Source organism: Sinohyriopsis cumingii, chromosome 4, assembly GCF_028554795.1.
Source record: "Sinohyriopsis cumingii isolate HCF-2022 chromosome 4, ASM2855479v2, whole genome shotgun sequence".
NCBI lineage: Eukaryota > Metazoa > Mollusca > Bivalvia > Unionida > Unionidae > Sinohyriopsis > Sinohyriopsis cumingii.
Genome location: NC_142964.1, coordinates 63,602,324 through 63,616,516, shown reverse-complemented (window position 1 = coordinate 63,616,516; position 14,193 = coordinate 63,602,324). Strand labels below are relative to the sequence as shown.

The 14,193-nt window shown below is 36.3% G+C and overlaps 1 protein-coding gene across 2 annotated transcripts in view; it reads right to left on the bottom strand.

Moving 5' to 3' along the window:
* Nucleotides 1–14,193, bottom strand: part of LOC149801330 (tyrosine-protein kinase CSK-like) — a 72,673-nt gene that overhangs the window by 13,627 nt on the left and 44,853 nt on the right. For both annotated transcript variants that reach the window (XM_089955378.1, XM_089955379.1), the window contains exons 9-10: nucleotides 11,983–12,078; nucleotides 4,666–4,752 (exon numbers count right to left, since the gene is read on the bottom strand). In XM_089955378.1, the coding sequence (XP_089811504.1) occupies nucleotides 4,666–4,752; nucleotides 11,983–12,078 (183 nt within the window). The remainder of the gene's footprint in view (nucleotides 1–4,665; nucleotides 4,753–11,982; nucleotides 12,079–14,193) is intronic.

The window sequence follows — 14,193 nt, the reverse complement described above, 5'->3', positions numbered from 1 at the left end:
CCCTATGTCAAAATGTCAAGATGGATGCAATGGCAGCTATATTTGATGTACATGTAGTGTGTTACTATGAACAGCATATAGGTTGAGGCAAATAATGTGGTAATTATATATAAAGATTGTTTACTGGTGATCTATATGTTGGGTTCAAAGTGTGACAATGTTTTATTGCTATATATTTGAGGGTTACGATCACTAGTCCTTTTAGACAAATTAAATTATATGCCATCCCAAGTTTAAGTCTCTTTTGTAGGCACTAGCAGTACATTATATGCCACCCCAAGTTTAAGTCCCTTTCGTAGGCACCAGCAGTACATTATATGCCACCCCAAGTTTAAGTCTCTTTTGTAGGCACCAGCAGTACATTATGTGCCACCCCAAGTTTAAGTCTCTTTTGTAGGCACCAGCAGTACATTATATGCCACCCCAAGTTTAAGTCCCTTTTGTAGGCACCAGCAGTACATTATATGCCACCCCAAGTTTAAGTCCCTTTTGTAGGCACCAGCAGTACATTATATGCCACCCCAAGTTTAAGTCCCTTTTGTAGGCGCCAGAAGTACATTATATGCCACCCCAAGTTTAAGTCCCTTTTGTAGGCACCAGCAGTACATTATATGCCACCCCAAGTTTAAGTCCCTTTTGTAGGCACCAGCAGTACATTATATGCCACCCCAAGTTTAAGTCCCTTTTGTAGGCACCAGCAGTACATTATATGCCACCCCAAGTTTAAGTCCCTTTTGTAGGCACCAGCAGTACATTATATGCCACCCCAAGTTTAAGTCCCTTTTGTAGGCACTAGCAGTACATTATATGCCACCCCAAGTTTAAGTCCCTTTTGTAGGCACCAGCAGTACATTATATGCCACCCCAAGTTTAAGTCCCTTTTGTAGGCACCAGCAGTACATTATATGCCACCCCAAGTTTAAGTCCCTTTTGTACGCACCAGAAGTACATTATATGCCACCCCAAGTTTAAGTCCCTTTTGTAGGCACCAGCAGTACATTATATGCCACCCCAAGTTTAAGTCCCTTTTGTAGGCACTAGCAGTACATTATGTGCCACCCAAGTTTAAGTCCCTTTTGTAGGCACCAGCAGTACATTATATGCCACCCCAAATTTAAGTCCCTTTTGTAGGCACCAGCAGTACATTATATGCCACCCCAAGTTTAAGTCCCTTTTGTAGGCACTAGCAGTACATTATATGCCACCCCAAGTTTAAGTCCCTTTTGTAGGCTCCAGCAGTACATTATATGCCACCCCAAGTTTAAGTCCCTTTTGTAGGCACCAGCAGTACATTATATGCCACCCCAAGTTTAAGTCCCTTTTGTAGGCGCCAGAAGTACATTATATGCCACCCCAAGTTTAAGTCCCTTTTGTAGGCACCAGCAGTACATTATATGCCACCCCAAGTTTAAGTCCCTTTTGTAGGCACTAGCAGTACATTATGTGCCACCCAAGTTTAAGTCCCTTTTGTAGGCACCAGCAGTACATTATATGCCACCCCAAGTTTAAGTCTCTTTTGTAGGCACCAGCAGTACATTATATGCCACCCCAAGTTTAAGTCCCTTTTGTAGGCACTAGCAGTACATTATATGCCACCCAAGTTTAAGTCCCTTTTGTAGGCACCAGCAGTACATTATATGCCACCCCAAGTTTAAGTCCCTTTTGTAGGCACCAGCAGTACATTATATGCCACCCCAAGTTTAAGTCCCTTTTGTAGGCACCAGCAGTACATTATATGCCACCCCAAGTTTAAGTCCCTTTTGTAGGCACTAGCAGTACATTATATGCCACCCAAGTTTAAGTCCCTTTTGTAGGCACCAGCAGTACATTATGTGCCACCCCAAGTTTAAGTCCCTTTTGTAGGCACCAGCAGTACATTATATGCCACCCCAAGTTTAAGTCCCTTTTGTAGGCACCAGCAGTACATTATATGACACCCCAAGTTTAAGTCCCTTTTGTAGGCACCAGCAGTACATTATATGACACCCCAAGTTTAAGTCCCTTTTGTAGGTACTAGCAGGGTATGGCTGACTCTGGAGATTAAAGATCTATGGGTCTCAATGACCTTCACCTCTGTATAAGATACACAGACTTGAACCAAACCCACTGTGCAAAAAACATTATTTTCTTCGCAGACTTACCATGACTTTGACCTCTGACCTTTAGACCTCTGAATCCATAGCTTTTGATACCACCCTAAGTGCATGTCATCCACAAAATTCTGTCAAAGAACTTACTCCTGAATAAAAAGTATTCTGCAAAACTCATTTTTCTTGACTTTGACCTTTTCATGCCAAAATCAATAGGACTCTTCAATAACTTAAGTGTAAGCCTCCACAAACTTTGTTTGAGATACACGGTCTAAACCAAACTTATTATCCCAGAAACATCTTTCTTCATTATGTCACATTTACCATGACTGTTGACCCCAAATTCAATAGACTTCTTTCTTTACCCGATATGCAGTCATAAACAAACTCAACTGGTGGTACACAGCTATGTACTGGAATATTTGTGCAGAAATAACTTTTCTTCTTTCAATAAATGACCCTGACCATTCACTGTTTGCCCCTGATGATGCCATGTGAAAGTCATCGTTCATGTTTGGTCCAGGTCTGTGATGTAGCACTAATGTGAATATCTGGGAGCCAATGTTTTCCTTCCAGCCACAGTGACCTTGACATTTGAGTCATCCACAAACTCTGGTGGAGGTAGATAGCTGAGAACGTATATTTGTGCACAGAAAAAAAAATGTCTTCTTTCAGTCAGTGATCTTGACCATTCACCTTTTGCCCCTGAAATCAATAGGCTTCTTTCTTACCACAAGTGCAAGCAATACTTTGTTGTTGTTGTTGTTGTTGTGGGGTTTAACGCCACTTTTCAGCACACGATAGGCTATGCATGGCGGCCAGTATTAATGGTGGAGGAAGAACCCGGGAAAAACCCCGGGAAGAACTACCGACCCACGAGAAGTTACTGGCAAGCTTTCTCACATACCCACATTGGCCTAATCCTGGACTCCAACCCACGCAGATAGAGGTGAGATGGCAGTGATCCGTAACGGAGAGCGCTTTAGACCACTCGGCCACTCGGGGCCCCCGTAAGCAATACTTTAAGTCTGGCCTAAGTATGTGATTTATTACTAAGGTTACTGTGTGGAAATTTCTTTTCCCTTTCAGTCAGTGACCTTGACCTTTGATATTCTGAGCCCAAAACTGATAGGCTTCTTCCTTAACCCAACTGCAGGCCAGCCACAGTGTTTGCTTACTGTAGATGGTGGAGAACTTGACTTGTGCAGAAACCAGATTGGTAACGGATGGATGGAGGGATGGACTACATCATAACATAATATGTTCTGCCTTACTGCAGGCATATAAACACTAACCACATGGTACTGCATGTACAGCTGATAAAGAAAAAGTTTCATTCAATATATTTCTTTAGTAAATTTTTGAATTATCTGATATTATAAAATGTTCCCATTTTCACAAATTGTGCCAGATTCCTTAGTGAAATACTTTACAAGTATAGAAGACTTTCTATACTCAAGTCATGTTGGAATCTTGATATTTTGTGCATATTCATAGCGTCTCAAACTCACATGGACTGAGGTGATAAGTGCACATGTGATCTGTAAAGGCAAGTGTCTTAGCCCACTTGACCACCTGCCCCCCCACCAAAGTGACCTGTTTCTGACAAAGGAAGCATTATACTGATCAACAGATCATCCATGTATCATAAAAACATGCATACCAAACTGTATTTGTCTACTTAAAGTGGTTTTTGCATAATTGTGCTAAAAATATTTCCATTTAAAAAAGGAAAAAGTCAACAAATGTGTGTGTGTGTGATTTGGATTTTTAACATAGCTTTAACAATTTTTCAGTCATATCACTACGATGTCTGCAGTGTTGCAGTTTATAGTGATGTCTAGCAATGAGGCATCATACCGCAGACATGTAGCATGATGTCCCACCCAGTCACATTATCCTGACACCAGGCTGACCAGTCCTAACACTAACCTCTTAGAGCTGAGCGCCAAGCGAGGAAGCTGTTAATACCATTTTTGTAAGTCTTTGGTATGACTCGGCTGGGGATCGAAACCCATGACCTCCCGCATCCGAGGTGGATGCTCTAACCGCCAGGCCACCGGAGTGGTTTGACAAATGTAATAAAATGTGTAAAAGATTAATACAGTGTGGAAATTACCTGAAAATAATTGGGTCAGAAACACATAATACAAATATGCCAACCAAATTTCTTTTGTCATTCTGGATTTACCTAATCATGCTAAAAAAGTTTTTACCCCAAAAGACTAAACCCAATTTAAAAAAAAAAAAAACAAATGAAATATTTCCATAATGGCCTGAAAATATGATAAGGTCATCCACGTCTGTATGCAAATGTAAGCAAGCTTCATTCATCCATGTCAAGTGGTTTATGTGTACTTTTGCTAACAAGAGTTCATAGATGGGAGAATGGACAGGATCAAATCATGCTACCTCTGCTGCAAGCATTGGAAATATAAAAATTAAAAAGAAAATATTTTACTATGGAAACATACAAATTAAATACAAAACATGTTAATAAGTAAACATGCAAATTAAACACAAAACATGTTACTATGGAAACATACAGATTAAATATAAAACATATTACACTTACAATCCTTGGATAAGGTACTCTCCCAAATGAATAGATTTCCCATAGTAATATGCCAAAGCTCCACATGTCAGACTTGCTTGTAAATATCTGGAAATAAAACAAAAAAAGTGTGCATGCCTCTTACTAAAATGTTTGTATCTATGGATACATGATTGTAAGGCACATATAAACACAAAATATAAAATTAAGTTCTGGGCATGTGCAGTTAAAGTGCACGTCAACAAATTCATTCTGGATAATCAGTAATTCTAATGATTCATCCCAGGGTAATTACAACTGTAGACTGTTTTATTGTTCTATTTAATATTCATATGAGAATACAGAACCATGTATGATTACAGTTCGGTCTATAACACAGGTTCTATGGTTCCCAAATACCGTGTTATAGCGGGGTCACACTGTATATAGGTACAGTAACTTGATATAAAAAAGACATGATAAATCTATATCCCGATACTGGCAACTCAACATTATAGCAATCAATATCAACTATCTGTAGTGATAACCTGGCTTTTTGGAAAAGGTGACAGCCTGAACAATTTGCTCCCCTCACCCCAAATAAAATATTTGGTATCTGAACATTTTTTCATAGTGAAAATGCTTTGTTTTCCACCATTCTGCCACCTATCCAAGGTCTGAATAAAAACCAATGATTATATATATGTATTCGGAACAACCAGACGTCAGTAAAATATCACTATAGCAAACTGTCTTTGATTTGTTTATTCATTAAACTGTTAGATAAATACCTTAATGAAGCAAAATTTAAAAATCACAAAAGTCTAGTTTACAGATTATTTCTTTGTTGGAAAATCTCTCACCAACTAAACACCCTAACCCTAAACACCGTTTCTTTTTCAGGCAATCAGTAGAGGTATCACAAATTAAGCTTGATAGAGCTAAGCTGCCTGAAAGGCTATACCGCTTACAGTTAGCTGGTTAAATGAGGGTAGAGAAGGGCAACTTAGTCCTTTACTCAACAAAGTGCAGTAAATTTCAAAGATTGGGTTCACAGTAAAGATATCTGTTTGACATTCTAAAGGTTTTTTTAAAACTAGTAGGCTTATATATACCAAGATGATACAATAATAAGTATCAGTCATCATTTTACTGCTTCAGAGAGCACAACTCATCATTTCATAGCATAATAACCATGAAAACTTGCCCAGCAATTGCTGACAAGAAATTTGCCATACATTATCATGCAGCAACATGTTGATGGATTTTTTACAAACTGGAAGCCATGTGCTTCAGATATACACCCCATGTTCGGCTCCTCTGCAATGAGTTTCTTACACCCACGCTTGAAAGTGATCACTTCAAACGGCTAAAACTGAAGTTTTCATCATGATATAACAACGTTCTAGTCAAAGCAGTGCATTGTTTATGGATTATTCATGACCATTAAATTTTTTCATGCATTCAATGTGTTCTTACAAATGTTAGTGACATGTCACATCTACATTATGATCAAGTGGACACTTCTGATTGCTCATTTGAGTCAGCCAAGAGAGAACAGTGACACAGTCACACATCTTCATTATGATCAACTGGACACTTCTGATTGCTCATTTGAGTCAACCAAGAGAGAACACTGACACAGTCATCATCAGCGCCAATGAAGTAACAAGTGGGGGATTCTCAATTATGTTGTGTAAAACAATTATTGAAGACTGTCAGCAGCCAAATTACTGACAAAACTAGTTCCAATGAATGCACAGTACCTGAATGTGAATTGTTCAAATATAAATTTTTCAGGTACTTCCAGTGTCGAGCATGGGGTGAAAGCTGGGATTTTTGCACCCAAATTCATCAAAACAATGCTGCAGTGCAGACTGAGTGTTGACATTCTTGATGACCTTATGAGAATAAATCTTTGCTGGTGTTGATGTAAAAGACTTTGACCAAATGCAAGCATTCAAGCAGTGGAAGAGAAATCAAAAAAGACATCTGTATCAACAAAAGAAAGAACATTGTCATCAAATGGATTAATTTTAAGAAAGTGGATCGACCATAATGCAGACGTGACAATGTTATGAACAGTGACAGGAATACTATGTGAAGACATCTAGCTATTTAAAAATAATCCATTAAAAATTCATAGGAATAAACTTATGGTTTGCTGCTATCATCTAATGAGACCTATGATGGGGCTGAAACATTTTTAATGAATATATATATTAAAAACAGCTGATTCTGTTTGTACGTGTATGTGAAGTCCATCAAAATGTCTGGAATATTTAAGGATCCCTGATTATATATATATATATATATATATATATATATATATATATATATATATATATATATAGTCCCCCTCTTGAACAGGGTCAGCATAGGCTAAAAAGAGATTTTGTGCAATAACACTCACAGAGAGAAATTAACCATGACTTTGAACAAAACAAGGGTACCAGACAAAGACCAAAAAATCACGTGACAACAAATTTATCACTTGCTTTCTGAAGAAGGCATTTCATCCACTTGACAAAAGTTTCGTCTGCATAATTAAATTGCACACAGTTAGCAACATCTGAATAAATCATTACCAAACATTAACATGTCATCACATAAACAGAGACATATTATTTTAGAAGAAGTTGGTTATTCTACTCAATGACATCGGGTGAGGTGGGGAGGGGGGACCTGCCGAACAATTTTATGCAGAAAAGACTTGAATAAAACAATTTTATGTTGAATAGACTCGAAATAAACAATGTCATAACCAATAAGGAGGATATTCATCAGCAGTGGGAAAATGGAGCAAATGGAAAATGAACTCTGTATGTACCAAGATTTAAATGATGTTTTTGAATGGTTTTGCAATGTACATGACAACAATACCCGCCTGCTTATCACGCTTATGCCAGGAATAAGAACTATTAATGAAATAAGTCTATTATAATAACAGGAAGAACCTTTTAATAATTAATGTTACTTTTAAACGAAGATATTAAATGCTTTGAAGTATGAAGCTTTCTTACTATGTGCATTACATATACTTCTCACAAAAAATTTAGTCCCCCTTGGGAAAGGCCACCCGTCTAATAAGGCCACTTTCTTGGTGCAGAAGGGGTGGCTGTACAAGAGAGGGACCACTGTATATCACATTGTTATGAGTCTGTGCTCTTAAAATAAGTAACAGAAAAGAGGAAGTCAACAAGCTTTATAAAATTTAACAAATAATTTATTTCCCTAGACTACAAATAGCAACAGGGGACGCCGCTAGAGGGCACTGGCGATCAAGATTAATGTTTTCTCAAAATGTCAACCTCATTACACCCGGTACTTTCTCCGCTTAAATATGTAAAAAGCCGACATTATTACATCCGAATGTATTCATGGTTGAAAGGTCAAGTGTCTATATTTAGCGTATATGACACTGGGCCATTTCTACAGCTTATTCAGCGGAAAAAAATGAAAACCGAATTTTTCAAAATGCTGAAAAACTAAATGAACGGACATATACGCTCACCTATGCCTACTTTTTAAATACTTTGGAGTTCTTTTTACGAGAATAATGGTAAAATGTGTGCGAATATTTGCGGAAAACCCACGAATTACATCTTTTTCAAAGGTCACCCATGCCAGCAAGAACAGTACGACATAATTTGGGTTCAAAAACACACGAAAACTTGACTGTATGAAAAGGCAAAAGTTTATACCAAGGAATCCAATTATACACACGTACTGTCATTCATTATACCAAACATATTACAAAATATTTGTACAACTTTTGTTGTGTAATATATTTTCGAGGTTAGAGACTCGATGGGAGTATCACTCACCGACTCAGTGATACTAGACGTATTGATAATATGTATGTGATTGTGATCACTGAGATATTATCAATGTCAGGTCATCTGTTCTATGTACAATTCTTATCTAGAGACACTGGCATTAAAATTAAAATGTTCATGTTTAGTAGGGATGGAAAAGAGGTAAAAGTTAATTATTTTTCAGAATTTTGAAGAATGAAAAGAAATTCATTTAAAATTGTCATGCCACATTTTGTGAATATCAATATGAATATTGTCATCATAAGCCAAGGAACAGAGAATCAATCTGTAGTATTTCTCCATTTAAACAAATACATAATGATAAATGTTTCCTGAGAACCAACTCAGTGCCAGTTTCTTCTCTATCTCTGATACCACAATTGTCTCTACTTTATGAACTATGTAATATTTATCAAAACAATGGTCAGAATTATTATGAAAATATCACAAATTTAGGACATCCAAAATTTAAAGTTGCACCATCTTAAGTTGACACTAAAGAAATCCTGACTTACTGTAATGAAAACTTAGTGGAAAAAGTGGAAAACCTTTTGTCATTGATTTTATTTTATAGATATGAAAACTGACCAAATATATCTTATGATTTACTAAATTGTGATTTCAGATAAATGTATATATGTACAAGAACACTGTAATGAATATGCACTGTCTATTGGTTTTAAGAGTAACATACAATTTCAACTTTGTATGACTCATGATTATGCTTTTTGTTGTTGTTGTTGTGGTGGTGTTTAACGTCATTTTTAAGCACACGATAGGCTATACATGGCAGCCAGTATTAATGGTGGAGGAAGAATCCGGGAAAACTTTGGAAAGAACCACCAACCTACGAGAAGCTACTGGCAAGCTTTCTCATATACCAACATTGGCTGAATCCAAGACTCGAACCCACGTAGACAGAGGTGAGATGGCAGTGATCCGTAACGCAGAGCGCTTTAGACCACTCTGCCACTCTGGGCCCCCATGATTATGCTATTTCATGCAAAAATGTTAGGGGGCGTGTGATAAAAAGGCACAAAATGTCTTCAGAAGTACCTGGAACATAGAAAAAGTAAATTTATTCTTAAAGCTGAATGTTCACAACACATTTATATATAACCACATGTAAAAAATATGAAGTAACATGAGGTCAAGAATTTTCAAAAAGTGACCAAAGACCAATATTAAAAATGGTGGATGGTACATGTGTTTGAATGCTTCCTGTGAATTTATTTGAAAAGATATCATAAAGATGGGCTCATTTTTTAAATCTGCACACTCTAATTAAGCAGAAAATATTCCATTTTAAAAGCAACATATAATTTCAACTTGTGTATGATTCAAAAATATAGTATTTCATGCAAAAAAGTTTGTGGGGGGGTGATAAAAGGCACTGTGGGGCTTCTGAATTACCTGGAACATATAAAAAGTCAATTTATTCTTAAAGCTGAATGTTCACAAAACATTTCTATATAAAATATATGTAAGAAATATGCAAATTTCAGCTTGAAATAACATGAGGTCAAGAATTTTCAAAAATTGCCAAAAACCAATATTAAAAATGGTGGATGGTACATGTGTTTGAATGCTTCCTGTGAATTTATTTGAAAAGATATCATAAAGATGTGTTCATTTTTGAAATCTGCACACTCAAATCATGCAGAAAACATTCCATTTTTATATATTCTATAATTATGAAAAAATCATCCCCTTTTGCAACTACAAAGTAAAAACAATAAGAAAAAAGAACTTACAGTATTGTGAATGAAATTCAAATTGTAATTTAAGAATTCAAACACAAGTCATATGAATGAAAAGTTCTAAGTGAATCACAGTTCAAATCCCAATGAAAATCCAAAACGGAAGGCAATGACGTATGCAATAGTCAGCATTGTACTGATGTGTTAACAGTCTCTTGTTGAATCGCAGAAAATATTATTCCAGTTTTTGAATTCCATATAAATTTCAGTAAACGTCTTTGTCCAAGAATTATCAGAGCACATTAGTATTTCCAGGGAAAACAATCACTTGAAATTCAATAATCTGAAGAAAATAACAATTCAGCCCCAAAATGGACATAACATAAAACAACTTGATGTCTCAAGTGTTAAAGCATGATTGATAAAATTCTTATCATAACATCAGTTGTAAGACTAACTAAAAAACAAAACAGATTCCTGGATGGGGGTCAAGAGTTCATCCTTCTGAAAAAATAGAAGTTTGTTTATCAATTGACACATGCTTTATATCACGTAGTCCAGGTATGACCCTGACTCAACTTACTGATTCTTAGTCTGAGACAGATAAAAAATAAAAATTAAAAAAAGTTTACCAAAACTGTCCCTGCTTTTTAAGATTAGCAACTAATTACAATGTTTCAATTCTGGACAATGTCAAATCCAGTAAACAATGTTACATGACAATAGTATGTAATGGAATTAAAAAAATTTGTTGTTGTTGTTGTTGTTGGGTTTAATGCCATTTTTCAGCACAGGATAGGCTATACATGGCGGCCAGTATAAACGGTGGAGGAAGAACCGGGGAAAACCCCAGAAAGAACCACTTACCCGTAAGAAGCTACTGGCAAGCTTTCTCACATACCCACATTGGCGAATCTGAGACTCAAACCCAAGCAGACAGAGGTAAGATGGCAGTGATCTGTAACTGTGAGCGCTTTAGACCACTCGGGGCCCCTAAAAAATTTTAAATCTAGCAAACAAACAATTAAATATACAATGAAGGCTGCAAAGACCCAGATGACATTTGCTTTTTATTTTGGGGTCAATGTATGTTTTTGAATACTAATACATATTTGCCAAAATATTTTCATCCCTTCTAATTTTTCTCTTTTACAATATACAAATTTCATTTATGCACTAATGTTTTTGGATACAAATGTATTTCTCCAATGATAGATGAATAGACTAATATCACTTTTGAAAAGGAAAGGAATGTCGTGCATCTCATGGGAAATTGACCCAACAAGTCAAGAGTCAAATTTGTGAAAATAAGAAGTTAAACGCCTACATTGTGTAGATTACATAAACCTATACCCAGTTATTTATTAGTCAAATATCTTAGTTTAGTGGGGAAATGTTATAATTTTAATTGGGGATAAGTCATTTAATCTAGCACAAAACAGACACTAATTTCATGTTTTTAATTGTTATGAATTTACAAGCATTAGAATGTAATTAATTGTGTGATATATCTTGTATACCATTTGGTGCTGGACTACATAAACTGGGATAATTTCCTAAGTTTTAAAGACAGTAATTTACAGACACTTCTTTATTGTTTTAACTATGCAAAAAGATATATAACCCATCAGGATCCATCCTACTTTGTCTACTGTCTTTCAATTTTTAATCAATGACAAGCTGAGGACATCTCAGCAACATTTGTGCGGATTTTTATAAATGGTAGGTGATGGTAGGAAAATAATGGCAGATTTTCCCTTAACATGTTAAGTCACACATGCTGCCAATATCGGAGGTGGAACTCTTCTCTTTGCGATAGAATATTGATGGTATTTACTGACCTTTTCTTTTAGAGCTTCAGGAGCTGTCCACTTGATGGGTATCTTGTCACTTTCCTGGCTGTAGTCTTCATGCCTCGCTAAACCAAAATCTGACACCTGTTAGAAAAAAACAACAACAGAGGTTTAAATGTCTTCACCATAATCATTATCCAGAAATTATATCTGTTGTACTTCCTGTGATCACAAGACTGAATTTGTGTAAGCAGGGCAAGCAAATGAAGCTGTTAATTTCAACCTTTGATTTTATCGACAGGGTTGGCTGGCTTGATTGTTTAAAGTTGGTCTGGGTGGATTATATTATGTGAGAGCAGAAGTGATTCTGAACAGATTAAAGATGTTAACTGATTATGGATGGTTTACCAAAGAGCTCGTATCAGCATAAAACAATAAATATTAAATTCTTTCTGCAAGGTTTGTTCCGCTTTGTTGCTTAAAGTTGTTCAGATGGATTAGCATTTATACTACGTATGCGCAAAAGTAACTGGACAAGATCATCTTCCAATGCCAAAACAAAAAAATCTAAATCAACCAAAATACTGCACAAAATCTGATGACAGATGGAAACAGGAATTTCAGTTGCAATCAAATTCAAACAGACATGAATATGAATTCATGTAATGCTGATTTTAAAATATGTTATGGTGGCAAGAATGATATTACACATCATGCAGAAATCTCATCTTATGAAAGCATATTAATCACAATAAATATGGAATTACTGAAATCCATGTTTGAAGAATCTGCATCAAAAAATATGCTGAGACAATATTTGCCCACTTTGCAGCCGAACCTAATCTCCCATTTCCAGAAGCAGATCACTTTTCAGATCTAGTCAAAATAATGTTCCTAGACTCAGAAATTGCACACAAGTTCTCATGCAAATGGGCAAAATCTACTTTTATAGTGACTACTTTATTGTTCATAAGAAGTCATAATCTTAATTGTATAATAATAATAATAATAAATTATTAAACTCAGTGTTGTGAGTGATCAACCTGCAGAATGCAACCAGTGACAATGAATTTTAGGCAAAATATGGATTCTACACCACGAATGAATACATCATAAAAATGACCTTGATTTAATCCTTTGTAAACATGAATGTATACCAGACTAATATACATGTTACTAACTGCCACTGAAATCTGAAATGCCTGGGATGAATAAGGTTTTTGTTAATAATCCTAGCAAATGATACTGGTTTTGTGCATTTGATGGTCATTATTCAAGAGTGGTGATATTGATGATAATGACAACAAAGGTGTCTGCAAATTCGGCATTAAGTTACAAAAGGGTGTGATGATATAATGTATGAATTTGTGCTTCATGTGAAGAATCTTACTGACATTAAAACAACATTAGACCCAGACAGTACCAATCTTGAGCAGTTCTGGCAGGCATTCAGCAATATGAATCTACCCACAGGCAGGAAACAATTTAAACTTCTTGTTGGGCTTAGTAGAGTTGTACAAAGATTGTCCAATTCAACTGCAGACTCTGAAAGGACATTTTCCATTCTCAGGAAAATTCAGGCTGACTCCACTGGAAAACTTGATCCCATAACAGAACAAGATCTCCTAAGTATTAAGCTCAACAATGATGAGGTCTGTCAGCAATATTATCCAGGCAATGATCTCCTAAGAAATGCTACAAATGCTTGCTGTACATATAAGGCGGTTACGAATGGCAACAAGTTACCGTGAAAGGACCAATTTGCTGAGATGATATGCATATTTTAATTATATAAAAAATTGTATATTTGTTTCTTAGTTGTAACTTTTGTCCATCTGCATCCTAAAACTGAGGTCGATGAAAATCCTCCCCATTTTGCAGTTGTTGTTGTTGTTATAGGATTTAACGCCATTTTATCAGCACAAGATAGGCTATACATGGTGGCCAGTATAAATGGTGGAGGAAGAACCCAGGAAAACCCTGGGAATAACCAATGACCCACAAGAAGCTACTGGCAAGCTTTTTCATGTACCCACACTGGCCGAACCCGAGACTCGAACCCATGCAGACAGAGGTGAAATGGCAGTGATCCGTAATGGTGAATGCTTTAGACCACTAAGTCCCCACCCCCATTTTGAGGTTAAAACTCTAGACAAAATTTTGGAAATCCCCTGATCTCTCCTGACCTGACCTGTCTTTCTGTTACATATACATTAGGTACATGTTCATATGCTAACAAACATGCCTGCAAAGTATTAT